Genomic DNA, 16,975 nt, shown 5'->3' on the forward strand with positions numbered 1-16,975 from the left:
TTGGAGGTCAAAAACAACCCAACAACAGGTTGTCTGATTCGTCTGAAAATTTTAGAGCAGATATATCTTACCCTGTTACACAATATTACTATTTGTAATTTGCGCTAATGCTTTCCGGATAAATAAAAGTCAAAAGCTGCATGTTAACCCCTATGTTTGATTTCTAACTATTTTTATTGTTTGTTGGCAGGCTCGGTAATCTCGCACGTTCTTATAACTAGATACTCGAATGATGATATTGGCCAGGCTTGAACGAATTTGTTTATGTAGTTTCGGTTCAGAGGAGACGATTTTTGTAAATTTTAAAGATGATTAAATTTTACAAAACATGTTTAAAAATGATTCTTAGGTCAGGTCAGTTAAAAAGGTATTTTAAAGATGATGATGTAAAGCAAAAGCAAAAGTTTAAATGGAAAAACCTGTTGTAATGATAAGACTCATTTCTAATTTTAATTTGGATTTGTTTACTTTATTCTTGTACGACTAAAATTGTATGTTCTGAATTTGTAAGTATTAAAGTATGTTGATATACAGACACACATTTGTATTTCAGGTCATCTGCATCAATAAAATACTCTCTTTATTGAGTGACGATATTTCAATAAAACTTTCAAGTATTTTGTGTTCTGTTGAATATTTGACATGATAGAGGCGAAAGGGAGAGTCAGCCTTTTTTAAGCGTATTTTATTTAAGAGCGCCTTTGTCTTATAAAGATAGTATATGTATAATTGCGTTTATTCGTTTTCATTTTAATTTCTTTTAAACCAAAACGGAAAACGAAAGTGTTTTCATCTTCTGTTTTATTTGATTTCTCAAAAATCAAATAAAAAAAAAAATGTTTCCGATGTTTTCTCTGAAACCAAAACGAAAATGAAAGTGTTGTAAAGAAAACCGGGGTACCTACAGGGATGAAAACTAACTAAAGGTTCTATTATAGCACCAATGGCTATGAAATAAGAAAGGAATACAATGTAAAACAAGAAATATATAGAACCAAATACAGATATTGAATCAAAATATCGTTTTTGTTTTCACTTAAGCAAATCCAAAACGATTAACGAAAACACTTTTGATTTTGATTTTGGATTTTGAGAAATAAAAAAAATAAAAAATAAACACTTTTGTTTTCCGTTGTGTTTTTAGAGAAATCAAAATCGAAAAATGAAAGCACTTTCATTTTTTTTTTTTTTTTTTTTTACATCTCAAAACGAAAAGCAAATATACACAGACCATTTTTAGTCTTTTTAGCTCACCGTTCCAAAGGAACTATGATATTTATCTTCACTTGGCTTCCGTCGTCCGGTGTAAATAAACTCATCATAGATACCAGGATTAAAATTAGTATATACGCCAGACGCGCGTTTCGTTTACAAAAGACTCATCACTGACGCTCGAATCCAAAAAAAGTTAAAAAGGCCAATAAGTACGAAGTTGACGAGTATTGAGAACAAAATTTCCTAATAGTTAGCATCGCCACTGGAAAAAGAGGTAAATTGAATACGGGCATTTTTATTTAAACTGATATCCACTGTGTCTAAACCACACCGGCAAAATTTGTTCCGACTCGATGCTATCTAACATCCGGCACAATGACGGAACATTAATAGACAGATGAAAGATAGGTTTCTCCTTATTATTTTCTTATTTTTTATGATATCGAAGAATATATATACATATACAACTATTTTTTATTGTGATATGCAATATTTTCTACAACCGTTCTATATTAACGGAGAAGTAAGTAAAAATGCACGTCAAAATGACGAATTGGGTGAAACTTGCCTCGAAATTGTTTAATTTCTCGTTAAATTGATCACATTGTACGGAAAGAAAGTACGGGAAGATAAATACTGACACGGAGATTGCAAAACTTGTCATTATGAACATCTCATTACTTGTATTTCTGAGTATAGAACGAAAGAAATAGGTCATGTCAAAATGGAACTGGCCGGTTTTGTCAATGTTTACCACCCGGTTTTGTCATAGATTTCACAATGCATAACCCGGTTTGGTCAAATAAAAAAAATCATAATCGCATTACATTGTTATTGTTAATCTAACGTCAGTGTTAAAAAGGAGTTTTGTGGGTCATTGGAAAACAAGTTCTTTCACAGAAAAGATTACCTAGTACATAGAATGATTATATTACTTTGCCGGTGTGGTTTAGACACAGTGATATCTTTCACGATAATAGTCTTCAAACGACTTATTTCTTATCGATATATATAAAAACAAATCATTTCTTTAGGTGCAAAGATAATTAAGACCGGTGAATAAACTGGTGTTAATTTTATCTTTACAGTCAATTGTTGTGACAGTGTTGAAACAAGTTTTTCATCAATACACAAAATCCACGATGAACGATGAAGACGTAGCCGCTGTGGTAATTGACAATGGATCAGGATTGTGTAAAGTTGGATTTGCTGGAGACGATGCTCCGAAATCTGTATTCCCATCAATTGTTGGAAGAAACAGATCGGTTTGTAAAATTTGAAGTTTTATAACTTCTTTTGAAATTTATATGAACACTTTGTATAATCAAATCGATCTTTATTACCTGGCTACATACGGTATTGGATGGAGGGCAAACATAAGTGTTTTTGTGCGATTCATTTTAAACTTATATGTCAATGTTCAAACGTGCTCATCGAAAAAGTCGATAATTATATTGAAGATAAAGTAAAAGTATTGTAAGATCCATAGAAGACTTAAATTCCTTTCCTATTTTGAATAAGTTATTATAATAAATCAACTGTACTTATACTCAGTTCTACGGAAGCGTATTAGCGCCACACATTTTTTTTTAATTTTTCTTCCTATCTTTGCGTTTAACGCAAACATTTGCGATATAACGCAAACATTTTTTTATCTACTAGTAAATCACAACCGAAATGAATGACAGACGGATATTTAAAGAATAATTGAAATCAAGATATTTGCGTTATAACGCAAAGGTTTGAGTTATATCGCAAATGTTAGGGTTATAACGCAATGCGTTATATTGCAGATGTTTGAATAATAATGCAATGGTTTGCGTTATAACGCAAAGATAGGAATAAAAAAAAATGTGTGGCGCTAATACGCTTCCGTACAGTTCAATCTTGCACTGCTACAACGAATGCGTTAATTGAAATAAGTCCAACTGATTGTTTGCAAGTTCATCCCGACGTCCAATGGATAAATATAATGATTTTATACGAATAAACATAACCAGCCACAGATGAAAAAACAAACACAATATACAGTGCTAAACAGTTGTCTTTCGTTTTTACTATTTACTGCTTTGTCTATATACCTTTTCGGTGTTTTTCTTTGTTGATATATTTGTTTATTTTTGATTAAGTTTATAAAACAATGTTGACTGCTGTACCATTATTTTGACATTTATACCTATAATGCCTGTTGTTTTGGTTCAAACCTCATTGTCAATATAATGGAATCTCATCCGACTGTCATATGAGTCAGATGTTAAGCGAGCTATAAAACAAGGTTTATTCACCATTTTCTACGTATGAAAATGCTTGTACGAAGTCCTAAATATTACAGCTGTTATCCATTCGTTTTATGTGTTTGAACTTTTGATTTTTCCATTTGATTAGGGACATTCCGTTTTTAATTTTCCCTGGAGTTCGATATTGTTGTTATTTTACTTTTTTGTATATCTATACGTTGTATATGCTAATTTCAACGTAAAATCAAATTGTGTTAAGCGTCCTCAGGGCACTGTAATGCTTAAGATTAACAATATCGAACTGTAAATCAAAACAGAAATGCATATTCAAGAAAGTCAAAATACAGGCAGGTATTAAGGTAAAGTGTTAATCTCTCAGATACAATATAAACCGAACAGTGGACTTCGTAAGGGCTTCTGATAGTTTTTTTGGTCCTAGGCCAATGTCAAAACAGTGAAAATATATGGATAACTGAAACTGGATAATTTGAAGAAATTAATAAAATTGAAATTGCATTTGTGGTTTTCAGACTCAATCATTAAATGGCCGTGGAGGACCGACACACTGCTTAGTTGGGGATGAAGCTCAAAGCAAAAGAGGAATTCTTACACTTAGTTACCCAATTGAACATGGAGTTGTCACAGACTGGAAAGATATGGAGAAAATATGGCATCATGCTTTCTATAATGAACTTTTTGTTCCGCCAGAAGACCATCCCGTATTACTGACAGAGTCTCCCCTCATTCCTAAATCCAACAGAGAAAAGATGGCAGAGATTATATTCGAAACCTTTCATTCTCCAGCTATGTACGTTGCTACCCAGTCACTAATGTCTTTATACGCTTCTTGTCGTACAACTGGCATTGTGTTGTCCTCTGGTGATGGTGTAACCAATACTGTACCCTTCTTCGAAGGTAATGCCATTACGCATGCTATTTTGGGGTTGGATCTCGCTGGAACTGACCTTACAGACTATTTGAAGAAACTTCTGGCAGAACGAGGATATTCATTCACAAGCACAGCCGAAAGAGAAATCGTAAGAGACATAAAAGAAAATATGTGCTATGTAGCATTAGACTTTGGACAAGAAATGCAAACATCTGCTTCTTCGTCAACTTTAGAGAAAAGCTACGAACTACCTGACGGACAGGTTATCACAATAGGCAATGAAAGTTTCAGATGTCCAGAAGCAATCTTTCATCAACCATCTTTCATGGCCAAGACATCCTCTGGCGTACATGACACATTATACAACAGTATCATGAAATGTGATGTCGATATTCATCAAGACTTGTATGCTAACGTCGTTATTTCTGGTGGTTCAACTATGTATCCTGGTTTTGTCGGACGTATGCAGAAAGAAATGACACAACTTGCTCCACCAACAATGAAAATCAAAGTTATTGCTCCACCAGAAAGAAAATATTCTGCTTGGATTGGTGGATCCATTTTAGCCTCATTATCATGCTTCCAACAAATGTTGATTAGAAAACAGGAATACGACGAAACCGGTCCAACAATCGTTCATAGAAAGTGCGTTTAAACTGCAAAACGTCTTGGTAAAACTGTAATTAATTGCTATAATATAAACATGATATATGTTAGCTGATTTATACTTTTATATCATTTCTGTATTCAAACAATTTTTGTTATTTAAAAAAAATCTATATATTTAAATGACAAAAACCTGCAAAAACACATTTGGAGGATCGTTTAATATATATATTGTTGTTTGAGTTTTAAGAATCTCATGAGAGATACCAGGCGAAACAAATATAATGATGAATCAAACACATTATGGAAACCAACCATTTTTAAACGTTGAGAAAAACAATAATACGATTCCAATGAATCAGATTCAACTTATCTTTAGTAAATTTACTGAAAAGTAACATAACAATTGCATCTGGCAAAACTAGATTGATGACTATATGCCTCGTGATACCATATGTTTTGTTTAACTGCATTTTACTAGTGGTGCTAATAACAGCGATCAATAATTTCTCTTTATCAAAATATGTGTTGAAAGTTATATACCTCCACGCAAATAGAAGGGTATATATATAATCATTGGTAAAAATTACAGATTGTTAGGGCAGAACAAATTGGACAGCAAAACTACCACTGTAGCCAAATGCATATACCCAAATATACGGATTGTGAGTTATGAAGAAAAATTGAAGCAATGGTCATTATTTGGAAATTATAAATATATTGTACACATCAGCTGCTGTCTTTGTAATTGTGTGTCTTACATAGCTGGTTTTTATTCGCGAATGTATTCATTCTTGTATGACAGCTTTATTATCAGTTCTCATGTGGTAAAATTTCCCCGAATGCGAGAGGTTATGGCGGATATTTCCTTCCATAGAGGTTTATGGAGAAATATCAAATGAAAATGTTCAATTCATTGGTTTGAACCGATTTTGTAATAAACCCAAGACCAGAACTAATCATTTCTTAACTTTTAACATGCAATTTATCAATTTGTAACATGTATTTTTTTTCATCCATTACATGAATTTCTACTTTTTTTCATAACTTATGTTTACATGCAATTTCTAAATGTCTTAATGTATTTCATTCATTCGTTACAAAAATTCTACATTTCTGAATTTGTGAAATGTTATTTCCTTGTTTGAGTAACGTTTTGCGAAAATGTGCCAGTGTAATTTTCAACGCTGACAGCTGATTAGAAGTTCCGTTTCCAATTGAAAACTACAAGTTACTAACCACAAGTTACAAATTAAAAAGTTTTACAATTCAAAACGTTTTACAAATTGAGAATGAAATAGTTCCTCTATATTCCGCACGAGATCACAGTAGATCAATGTCAACTCGTACCTTCACCAACTCGTACCCAATAAATACCAACTCATATTCCTACCAACTCGTACCCAATATAGTATTTCATAATACCGATTTTTGATATTGGATTATATATGTTGTAGACATGTAACCTAATCTTGGGTAGGACATCCTTTTATTCTGTCAAGAACGAGTAACCAAAAGAACTAAAATTAAAAATATAATCATTTAAATTAGGGGGGAAAGTTTACTGTTAGTCGATGATTTTATCGGGAAAATAAAACACAAAACACTAAATTTTCCCCTTAATTGTACCGATTGTAATTTTAAAAGCTAGATTTTAATTCTTTAAATTGTTCTTATGTGTCCGAGTATATGAATATCCAACCACAGAAATGGAAAAATGTCAAAAAAAAAGTGTAGACTTCGGAATCAAAAGCGGGTTATATAAAAGAGAGTCTATATTTAATCAATAATATGCATCTAAGTTGTGTTATGTCCCTTTATATAGTATAGAAACATACAAATACAATAAAGTAGTGACTGGTAATCTGATATAATTTGTTTTCAAATCATAAATAGCTAAATGTGCCATTCGTCTAAGACAATCAGCTTAATATTCCTGACACTGTATCACATGATTTGTTGACAGAGTGTAACAGCTACTCGTCAACAAATCATGACACGACCCAAAACAAGTGTTACTCTGGTGATTCTCAACCTAATAAACAACAGTGACAGGACCGTTCCCGCGTCCACAGAACGCAAATGTTCCATCGACTCTTGGCAGATAGGGGATTGTTGCAATATGACTATCGGTAAAAATAAAACAAACGATCAGTGATGAAACTGTAAATAGTGAACACAAATTGAACAACGATAGCTTAACGGTTTGTTTCTTATATTTTTGTGGGCTGAGGAAAGACTGCTGTCTCTGGATTTAATTGACATTTTGCTAAATGATGCTACCTGCATTTTTGGTTAAACGATGTGAACTGACTTAGTTAATTTAAACCGACCAGACGATAATATTTATTTTTTGGGGGATTATGTTTGTTTCCTGTGCTTGTTTTATCGCTTCTAAACATAAACTAACAAGAAAAATCCTTTCAGACATATGTTCAACGCAAGAATTCAATAATAAAAAAAATGAACATGTATTTGAATTTTTCTAGTAAGTTTATATATGAAGCCGTTCTAATCTTTTTAAAGCGACAAAACCAACACATAAATTAAACATAGTCCAAACGTTTTCACAGTAACAGTTATCTATATACTATAACAAATACGACCCATGATTACAAATGTAAGATTATAATTTTCATATGACTATACAAATCCTTACTCTAATCAAATGGCAAAATCAAAGCTCAAACACATCAAAAGAATGGATAACAACTATCATATTCCTGACTTGGTACAGGAATGTTCTTATGTAGACAATGGTGGATTAAACATGGTTTTATAGCTAGATAAACCTCTCACTTGTATGACAGTCGCACATATCATTCTTGATTTGTAACTTTTAGTTTTTCTTAAGAAACGGAACTTCTCATTGGCTGGCAGCGGTAACATGTTCACCGACACATTCTCGCAAAACTAGATTCAAACAATCAAACTACATTTTACAAAATCAGAAATGTAGAATTGCATGTAACGTACGAAGAAAATACGTAAAAAATAGAGTTTTCATTTAAACATTAAGGAATTACATACACAAATCAAAAAGGTAGATATTCATTTAAGGGATTGATAAAATACATGTAACAAATTAATAAATTGCATTTTACGAATTAAGAAATTGCATGTTACAGATAAAGGAATTTCAGTTTACAAAATAAGAAATGTACAATTATGGCGGATATTCCCTTCATTAGACCTCTGTCTTTGAAAGTCAGAGCAAAATGTGATCAACTGTATGTCAGAATTGTGTGTTTATGTAGCTTCTTTCTTGTGAACTTCCATGTTTAAACTCCGGGTTGTCAGCTTTGTAAACAGCAGGTTTCATATCTATTCAACATATGTACACATTGTGACATGTGTGATATATTTGTCATTGGACGTAAAAAACTGACCCACTCATTAATCGTTAGAAATCTATTGTTGTGACTTGCGAAGCTTCCGTTGCTTGATGATTCTTATTCGCAAACATTTGTAAGTAAAATATCATTGTTTCTCATATATAGACAATATGAAGCTCTAAACATTTACCATTTTTGTATAACAGAGAACTATATAAAAAAAGAATAGATGTTTAAATAGATATTATACAGCAAGGTTAACTCATATGGTTTTTTGTAACCTATTTCACGTTTATAACTTCCAAGTAGACAAATCTAACTTTCAATTTTACATTTTTCTTTTCAACAGTAGTCAGCACTTCTGTGTTGACTTGAGTTATCATTGATAAGCTCATAATTATAAATTACCTGTTAAAAAAATTTTGAATTTTTGAAAACACTAAGGCATTTCTACCTCAGTTGTATTTGGCACTACTTTTAGGAATTTTTGATCCTCAATGCTCTTCAACTTCGTACTTTATTTGGCCTTTTAACAGATTTTGATTCGAGCGTCACTGATGAGTCTTTTGTAGACGAAACGCACGTCTGGCGTAAATATAAAATTTTAATCCTGGTATCTATGATGAGTTTATTTTATCAGTTCCTAGTTGATATATTGCAGTTATAAGTTGATATTTCTCAGTTCCAAGTTTACATTTCTCAGTTTAAAGTTGACATTTCTTAGTGCTAGATAGTTTTTCTTTCATTAGACAAGACAATAACATACTAGTATGCTTATAACGTCATGCACATTCTCGTTTATTTTCATCCTTTTTCGATTGTTTAATTTCATTTATTTCCTTTATGTTTTTTATAATCAATTGTATTTAGTATTTCAACTGATAAAGTTCGGCAACTGACAAAGCAGATAATATATTAAGTATAAAAGGATCAGTGAAATATCATAAACAATTACTAGAAATTTAAGATGGATATGAAAGTACTGTAAAAGAAAACATTTGATGACCTATTATTATACAACTATTTACTTTTGATGAGGTTATTACACTAGTGTTATTACCAATGTTATTTCAACTGATCGGGCAGAGCTTATGTTTTAATTTGCATAAGGACAGTCTATTTGAAGATTTGTGTGATAAGGATGATTGCCGTTATAATCAATATTGAATTCTAATCACCTATCAGTGTAACTAAACGCATATACTGAGTGTATAATATGGGACGAATAACTGGACACTTCATTGATTAGTTTATCCCAAAACTCCTGTCTATAGATGGACTGGTCTTGAATGAGCGAACTTCTTAAACCCCGCCCAGTCAAGTAAAAAAATCTAGTAATACATGTTTTATCAATAAAACAGATATCACAGAATCTTACAAACGTTAACGTTTAAATAAAACATTCATAACTTAGTAACAGTCGGATTTTTATGTTTCCATTTGCCTCTGGCCTTTGTTATTCTTGCCTGATTTTTAATTTTCGTTTCTTGTGTATATTCCGGAGTTTAGTATGACGTCCATTATCACTAAACTAGTAAACATTTTTGTTTAGGGGCCAGCTGAAGCACGCCTCCCGGTGTGGGAGTTTCTCGCTGCATTGAAGACCCATTGGTGGCCTTCGGCTGTTGTCTGCTCTTTGGTCGCGTTGTTGTCTCTTTGAAACATTCCTCATTTCCTTTCTCAATTTTATTTTTTATAGAGTTTGTCTTTAGTGCCGTGTGGAGACAGTATAGTGCCTCCCCGTGCTTCAGGTTCATGCTCTTATGATATACTAGATAATGGAGTGTGTGTCCGAACTAGAACTTCTCTATATTCATTACTTTAGGAATATTCATCAGAAATTAATATTCAATATTCAGCCCCATTCTACCTATTAGTCAGACGTCAGTCGCTACCCTGATATACTCCTGTCTTTTGTTTTGTCCTCTGTTTTTGTAGTTTATATACTTTGTCGGGTATACATGACCCATTGGTGGCCTTCGTCTGTTGTCTGCTATTTGGTCTGGTTGTTGTCTCTTTGACACATTCCCCATTTCCATTTTCAATTTTATTCAGATTTTTTAAACTACTGATGAGTCGGTTTAGCAGAAGCGTTGAACTGCTTTTTCAGAGATATCATCTGTCATTGCTAGTATCATAGGTGTCTTTAGATATCTTTTATTTGAATCAAACTAGCTTACAACGAATTTACATCATAATATACACGTAACCTTTCAAAATGTGTGTAATTTTTGTACAAAAGAAAATACGAATATGTTTTAAGATAAGTACTGTATTTTTATTATTATTATTATTATTATTATTATTATTATTATTATTATTATTATTATTATTATTATTATTATTATTATTATTATTATTATTATTATTATTATTATTATTATTATTATTATTATTATTATTATTATTATTATTATTATTATGTGTATTGTTATTATTATCATTATTACTATTAGCTCACCTAGCCGATAGGCTAAGTGAGCTTTTCTTATCACTTGGCGTCCGTAGTCCGTCGTCCGTCATCCGTCGATCGTTGTCGTCGTCCGTTAACTTTTACAAAAATCTTCTCCTCTGAAACTACTAGGCCAAATTAACCAAACTTGGCCTCAATTAACTCTAGGGTATCTAGTTTAAAAATATTGTCCGTTGACCTTGCCTGCCAACTAACATGGCCGACATTGCTAAAAATAGAACATAGGAATAAAATGCAGTTTTTGGGTTATATCTCTGAAACTGAAGCATTTAGAGCAAATCTGACATGGGATAAAATAATGTTTATCAGATTAAGATCTATCTGCCTTGAAATTTGTTGGGTTGCTGCCACTGAAATGGTAATTCAAGGATATTTTGCAGTTTTTTAGTGATTATCTTGAATATTATTAGAGATAGAGATATAAACTGTAAACAGCAGTAATGTGTAGCAACGTAAGATCTACAAATAAGTCAACATGACCAACGGTCATTTTTTTTTTATTAAATATTGCTATGAGCTTTTAATTCGAAACAGCTTTCACTTACTTTACTCTAGGGTTTGTATTTTTTGGGTTATTGTGTGTTTTGTTTTGAGTCGATTTGCTGAGTTAAGCCCTTTTTAACTAACCAATCTTAAAATTTGTTCTCATATTTTTCTGTCACACGACTGTTGCATGTAATTTGGTGGATTTGTCACAAAGAAAGCATGTTTAAACCGCCACATTTCCGTTTGTTGTTTGTACATAAATTAGGACGTTATTTGTCTTATTTCGGGCCTTTTAAAACCTACTTTTCGGGATGCCTTTAAATAATTGTTTCTATTTTCTCTTTTTTCATGTTATTGTGATTGTCTGATTTTGTTTATTTTGTTTTTGTTTATTGTTGTTATGTTTTTGGCCCTTGTCATTATATGTACCATCTTCGTATCATCTAATTTGTTTTTAAATTTAAAGAGTAAAAAACTTGAACAGAATGAAATATATTTTAAATTTAATATATATAATTTATCAGACAGAAATGCTTCGTTAATCTCTGGTAGCATTCATTTGAGGGTTATCTCCTGAATTTGGAATACGGCAGACATAATACTCCCTGAAAGTATAAAAATTAAGCTGATTACTTTGATTAAAATGAATTACTACTGGTGCCTTTATTTGGGCCAACAAACATCGTTTACATGAAGTAGTGTAGTTTTTAATTATTTCACTCTTCTTTGTAAGCTGCGTCAACAAATCAGAAAGAGGAACATGTGTAGAGATATTAAAGCTTTCAACATGCTTGTACACATTGAACTCAGTTTCCTCTCTTGGCCGATAATTTCGTTGTTTTTGTTGGTGACTGCATTCTGCTAGCAAAGTTAAATGAGCTGACGTAGAGTAAACCTTGCAAGCACCAGTTAAAAGTGATACTGTGAATTCATTTATTTTCGTGGGAACCATTTTCTTGGATTGAATTAAACTAACATTTTTTATGGATAATTGATTTCTTGGTTTTGTCGATCTCTGCATACAAAGTCTACAGAAAATTTGTAATTCGTTGAACATTTAAATTGGTGGTTCACATGTTCTCAAAAAATCATCGAAAATTGGTATCCAACAATTAATAATAAATCCGCAGTATATCATTATTATCATTATGTCTGTCAACATTTGTGAATGAGTGTTGTAGATGGGGACATTAGCAATTTTTTTATTGTTTGAAACCACATGTGTAAAAGATTTGTTGGCGACAAAGTACTTTGACGATTTTCTTATCATTAGACGTTATTAATGTATAAAGTTTAGCTAAAACTAAACTCATCATTGTCATCCAATAATTTTCAAACATAGGTCGAATTAGGAATAAATGACCAACATTTATGTCATCAAATATTCATCAAATATTTGTTCAATACTAGAATCAAAATAAACTGAATGTCTTGCGGTGCATTATCATTGCGCGAAAACAATTATTACACATGCGCGCAGCTTTTGATTTCATTTGAGAGCATGTATCTTATAGGTTAACCCCGGTTAATACAAGTAAATGCAGGTAGCTTATATTTTTTTTAATTTATAGTTTTAATTCGTGTTTTTAACTATTTACAAGTTCAAGTATCCCGTCCGTTTGTCTATGTTTGTCTTAGTACCTTGCTAACTAACGAAGAGATACACAAGGGATTTCAATCATGAATAGTACGTTTAAATATGCACAGGAACTCAATCCTAGAATTATGTACAGATAATGTTCACAAGTACCATTCAGAATGACTTTGGAATGTTGATCAGTTTCTATCCTGCCTTTGCAATTCTTTACCGTGTATGACCATGAAATATCATCTGACTTACGTGTTCTACTGATACGCACACAAGAAACTCCATGTGTGTGCCATGACGCAACTTTACAAACTTACCTAAATCATCTACTAAAGCGATCAATATTTATTAAAATCCAAAAAAGAATACTTTTTACTCTGAAATATTCAGAATTAAGCTACATATATGCCGTTAGCTGTTTTTATGGATTTCTCATGATCACTTTTTATATTTTTGTTTTTAATTCAATTATTTACAAATATGTTGACAATTATTAGATATTGTCATATTTATTACGGATTACCTTCATTCTTTACAAATGTACCCGTGTTAGCTGTTAAATAAATGAAATCGAATGTAATCAAAACCTCTGCACAGACGTAAGCGTTCTTAATCCCCTAATGTGCGAATACTGATGATGATTAGAATTACCTGTTGACTTTCACATACGTAGGAATTAGTAGAAGAACATGGAAAGTCATTCCATTTATACCCAAATACAGAGCGAAGCTCCAAGCAACCTTCAACATTTCCGACGTTATCGGGTTGACCAGGGTTCCAAAGGCTATATTTAACCTTAGATAGGTCGAATGCCCATCTCCAGTCTTGCTTCCCAACATCTGACGCTCCTATCAATGTTGAGCCAAGATTGCCATCTAAAATATGTTTAAGGATAAACTGATCGTATTCATTTAAGCTTTATACACAATATACCTTACGCATGGTTCGGTAACTAAATACATATACGGAATAGTTTAAACATCCAAAAGTTTACACCAATAGGACAATAGTAATTGTAGCACAACTAACCGTGTCTCGTTCTTTTTAAACGGCGAAGATATATATGAAACAATAAAAAAAATATTTTCTTACATTGCAAAATGCTTCAACACTTAGGGTAGATAATCGGTACGGATTTCCTCAAATAGAGTGTTCTTATACTTTAACAGAATGATTTTATGTCCATATATTTTTTCAAAATTCAAAAAGAATGGATCACCGTGCTATTTTCAAGCTAAAAGTATATTCAATAGAAATATTATTAAGTAAAAAAGGGAAACTTTTTCTATCATTTCTTTTGGAAAAAATCCTATCCTAGTTATCTACCCTTTAATAGCAAAAAAATCAATTTGATTCAAAAAGACACAAACATTTGGTATTTGGTATTTGTAGAACGGTCTGAATAATGCAATACCTTGTTTGTTTTTCTTTAATCCAGCAAACAGTCTTGCCAATTAATTGCCAATCTGCCTCAAAATTTTCTGATTTAAGAAAAGGACTATACATTTATTGAGAACAACTAAATCAAATGAGGAACTTGCTACAATTAGTCGCTATCTTGCATTTGATACTGATGATGAAGTTTTATATCTTTTAGCTGACATATTATTTGATAACAGCATGGTTTAGGGTAGATTAACGGTATAGCACCGTTATTCGATTTGCAGTTGAAATGGGTGTACTAGTATTATATAATGATAAACGGGAACAGTTATGCTATTCGCATTAAATGATCCCTGTACTAGCAAAACATTCTTCATAATTATATAGGTTTACAAATAAGTGAATATCTAATCAATTTCAAATTTTTAGCTGTATGATAATAGTATACCTTTTATATTTGTCACTACCCAATTATGTTCTGAAACATCTTCTATCTTAACAAGATACCCTCCCATTGTTCGACACTGCTCCTGTAAATAAAATAAGTACACTTTTAATATATCTATACACACAACATTGAAACAAACAGGTTCTAAAAGTTCATTGTTTATAAAGTCGATTAGATTTTCCAATATTAATTCCAAAAGATTATAACAATCACTTTAATTTGAATCAGTCATTAAACCAAATAGATTTCTCATATTCAATTATAGCCCATGATCTTATTTCTATGTATGAAATCATATTTATAAGCAAGAAAAAGGAGTTTTGAATAAAAATGCATTAGAATCGCGTTAACAAAAATGCTATTTCATCACACATAATTCCAATAAAAAAATGAAAAATATACATGTAAGATTGAATGTAAATAGATACAACTTTACCTCTGCCATCCGCCATGACTTTTTGTCACTTTGATATATGTAGCAATGGTCTTTATATTCTTTCCATCCTTTTCTGCAAATGTTAGATTTTTCTGCAAATGCATATTTATTATTTTGAAAATACCTTTTGGTATCATTGTTTGTTTTTTGTTTTTTTTTTTTCTTTAGATATTACTCTTTTAACAATTAGACCACAACTTTCAATTTACTCAAAACACTGAATTTATTTTTCGGTTCAAAACTGTGTTGTCTTAATATCCTTAAAAAGGTCTTTTTAGCAAGTGTTTTGTACGGTAAATTGAGTCATATATGCATTGGTTTCCTGGTAAAACTGTATTTCTATAGTTTTTCTTTCGTAGATTAAGTTCAGCCAAATTTCGATTATTTTGTTGATCAAACTTTAAAAGATATATTTTGTCTGTAATGTTGTAATTGAAAAACCTTACCTTTGATATTAACCTCAAGTTTTTCTACCGTTTGAAGTACACCTTTCATGTTCTCTTGCATCTTATTTAAAGACGCTTTTATTTCGTTGATGAGGTTTGCCTCTTTTTCCTGAAAACATATTTCTGCCTCGGACATGCAGATTACTACAGCTATCAAATACACGGCCAACATTTCTGGCTATGTATGTTTGCATAAACAACAATATTAAACAGGTTTTTATTAGAGCATTTGCATTAATCACGTATCCGGATACGTGCACGGATCGACGTTCACGTATCAGGCAGATTTGTATAAAATAATGATTAAGCCCCAACCTTAATTAAAACTTAACAGAGGTAAAATATGCACCAAATAATGATTATACATGGTTAAAACACTAAATACTCATTTTTGTATAAGACCAAAAGCATACACGCTTCGTATTGAAGAACTGTGATAAGTGTATATTTTTTCCTATACAAACAACAATGAACAAAGAGAACACACCTTGCCTACGGAAACTGACAAGATCATTATTTATCAAAAATAGTGTGTTAATTGCCAGAGACGGGTTTAGAAGAGGGTCCAGGGCACCCGGCCCTTCCTTATCTAGAATATTTGTTTTCAAATCACAAGGATGTTTTGGAAAATATTGTCCAGGCCTCACTTGTCAAACTGCTTATAGAACCGAAAAATAAGCGCCCCCCCCCCTCCCCACCTTCCACCCTTTCAAAATATGCTTGACGACCACATTTTTAATCTTTATCTTCTCTTGTACGTTTTTTGTCCCGAAATGCCAGCTGCTTCAAGTTCTAACTACACAGAGTATGGATTGGGGATGTTTGGGCTTCATTTCTGTATTTTGTATCTTTAAAAATAATAGCTGTTTTGTAATTATATTTGTCTATCATCACATTTGTTTCTGTATTCAGTATATTTTTATCCAATCCCTTATTGTTTGCAGTTATTCAGTTTGAAAAAGAAAAAACCGTGATATGCTGAATATAAATTATATTTAAGGAGGCGCAATGCAGTAAAATCCGCCCCTGTCAGCATCATTTATTCTGTATTATAATATATATATATATACTGTGACGTATTAAATTTATATTAAAATCCAGTTTGTTACATCTTGTGATCAATTTTATTTGACAGTCGCCAATGGCAGTCAGCAGGGTTAAAGAACATCAGTTGTTCGACCTGTTAGTCAAATGCGTTTTGTTTAAATATACTTTTTCACTTTGTTGGTCTTTTGGAAAATGTTGTTTGTGCTGTTTTTAGACCCTTCTACAACGAAATTTGTTTGACATGCACACGTATAAAAATTGCGGTTTTTATCCAACGCAATCATAGGTTTGAACGTAGTTTTCAATTTAGACTCGTTTATATATATTTTTTGTTTGGGCATGTATCATATTTTCCCTCCGTTTTATATGATCCGTTCATCCTATAT

At 31.8% G+C, this 16,975-nt stretch overlaps 2 protein-coding genes across 2 annotated transcripts; one reads left to right on the forward strand and one right to left on the reverse strand.

Annotated features, from left to right (window-relative positions):
• Positions 1-362: 362 nt before the first annotated feature.
• On the forward strand, positions 363-6,818 carry LOC139493241 (actin-like). The gene is made up of 3 exons (XM_071281471.1): positions 363-506; positions 2,304-2,480; positions 3,983-6,818. Exons 2-3 carry the CDS (start codon positions 2,358-2,360, stop codon positions 4,994-4,996), a joined length of 1,137 nt encoding a protein of 378 aa, XP_071137572.1. The 5' UTR covers positions 363-506; positions 2,304-2,357; the 3' UTR covers positions 4,997-6,818.
• A 4,904-nt stretch (positions 6,819-11,722) lies between these two features.
• On the reverse strand, positions 11,723-15,794 carry LOC139493244 (perlucin-like protein). Its single transcript, XM_071281475.1, has 5 exons — positions 15,543-15,794; positions 15,097-15,188; positions 14,661-14,742; positions 13,481-13,704; positions 11,723-11,846 (listed from the first exon to the last, which is right to left on the reverse strand). Exons 1-5 carry the CDS (start codon positions 15,712-15,714, stop codon positions 11,808-11,810), a joined length of 609 nt encoding a protein of 202 aa, XP_071137576.1. The 5' UTR covers positions 15,715-15,794; the 3' UTR covers positions 11,723-11,807.
• Positions 15,795-16,975: the final 1,181 nt, after the last annotated feature.

The sequence above is a fragment of the Mytilus edulis genome, chromosome 10, assembly GCF_963676685.1.
Source record: "Mytilus edulis chromosome 10, xbMytEdul2.2, whole genome shotgun sequence".
NCBI classification, from domain to species: Eukaryota; Metazoa; Mollusca; class Bivalvia; order Mytilida; family Mytilidae; genus Mytilus; species Mytilus edulis.

Coding starts and splice junctions, on each gene's coding strand:
- LOC139493244 (XM_071281475.1), bottom strand. CDS start 15,714: ATGTTGGCCGTGTATTTGATAGCTGTAGTAATCTGCATGTCCGAGGCA. Junction 15,189..15,542: donor ACTTGAGGTTAATATCAAAG/GTAAGGTTTTTC, acceptor ATGCATTTGCAG/AAAAATCTAACATTTGCAGA. Junction 11,847..13,480: donor ACGTATGTGAAAGTCAACAG/GTAATTCTAATC, acceptor TTATACTTTCAG/GGAGTATTATGTCTGCCGTA.
- LOC139493241 (XM_071281471.1), top strand. CDS start 2,358: ATGAACGATGAAGACGTAGCCGCTGTGGTAATTGACAATGGATCAGGA. Junction 2,481..3,982: donor TTGTTGGAAGAAACAGATCG/GTTTGTAAAATT, acceptor TGTGGTTTTCAG/ACTCAATCATTAAATGGCCG.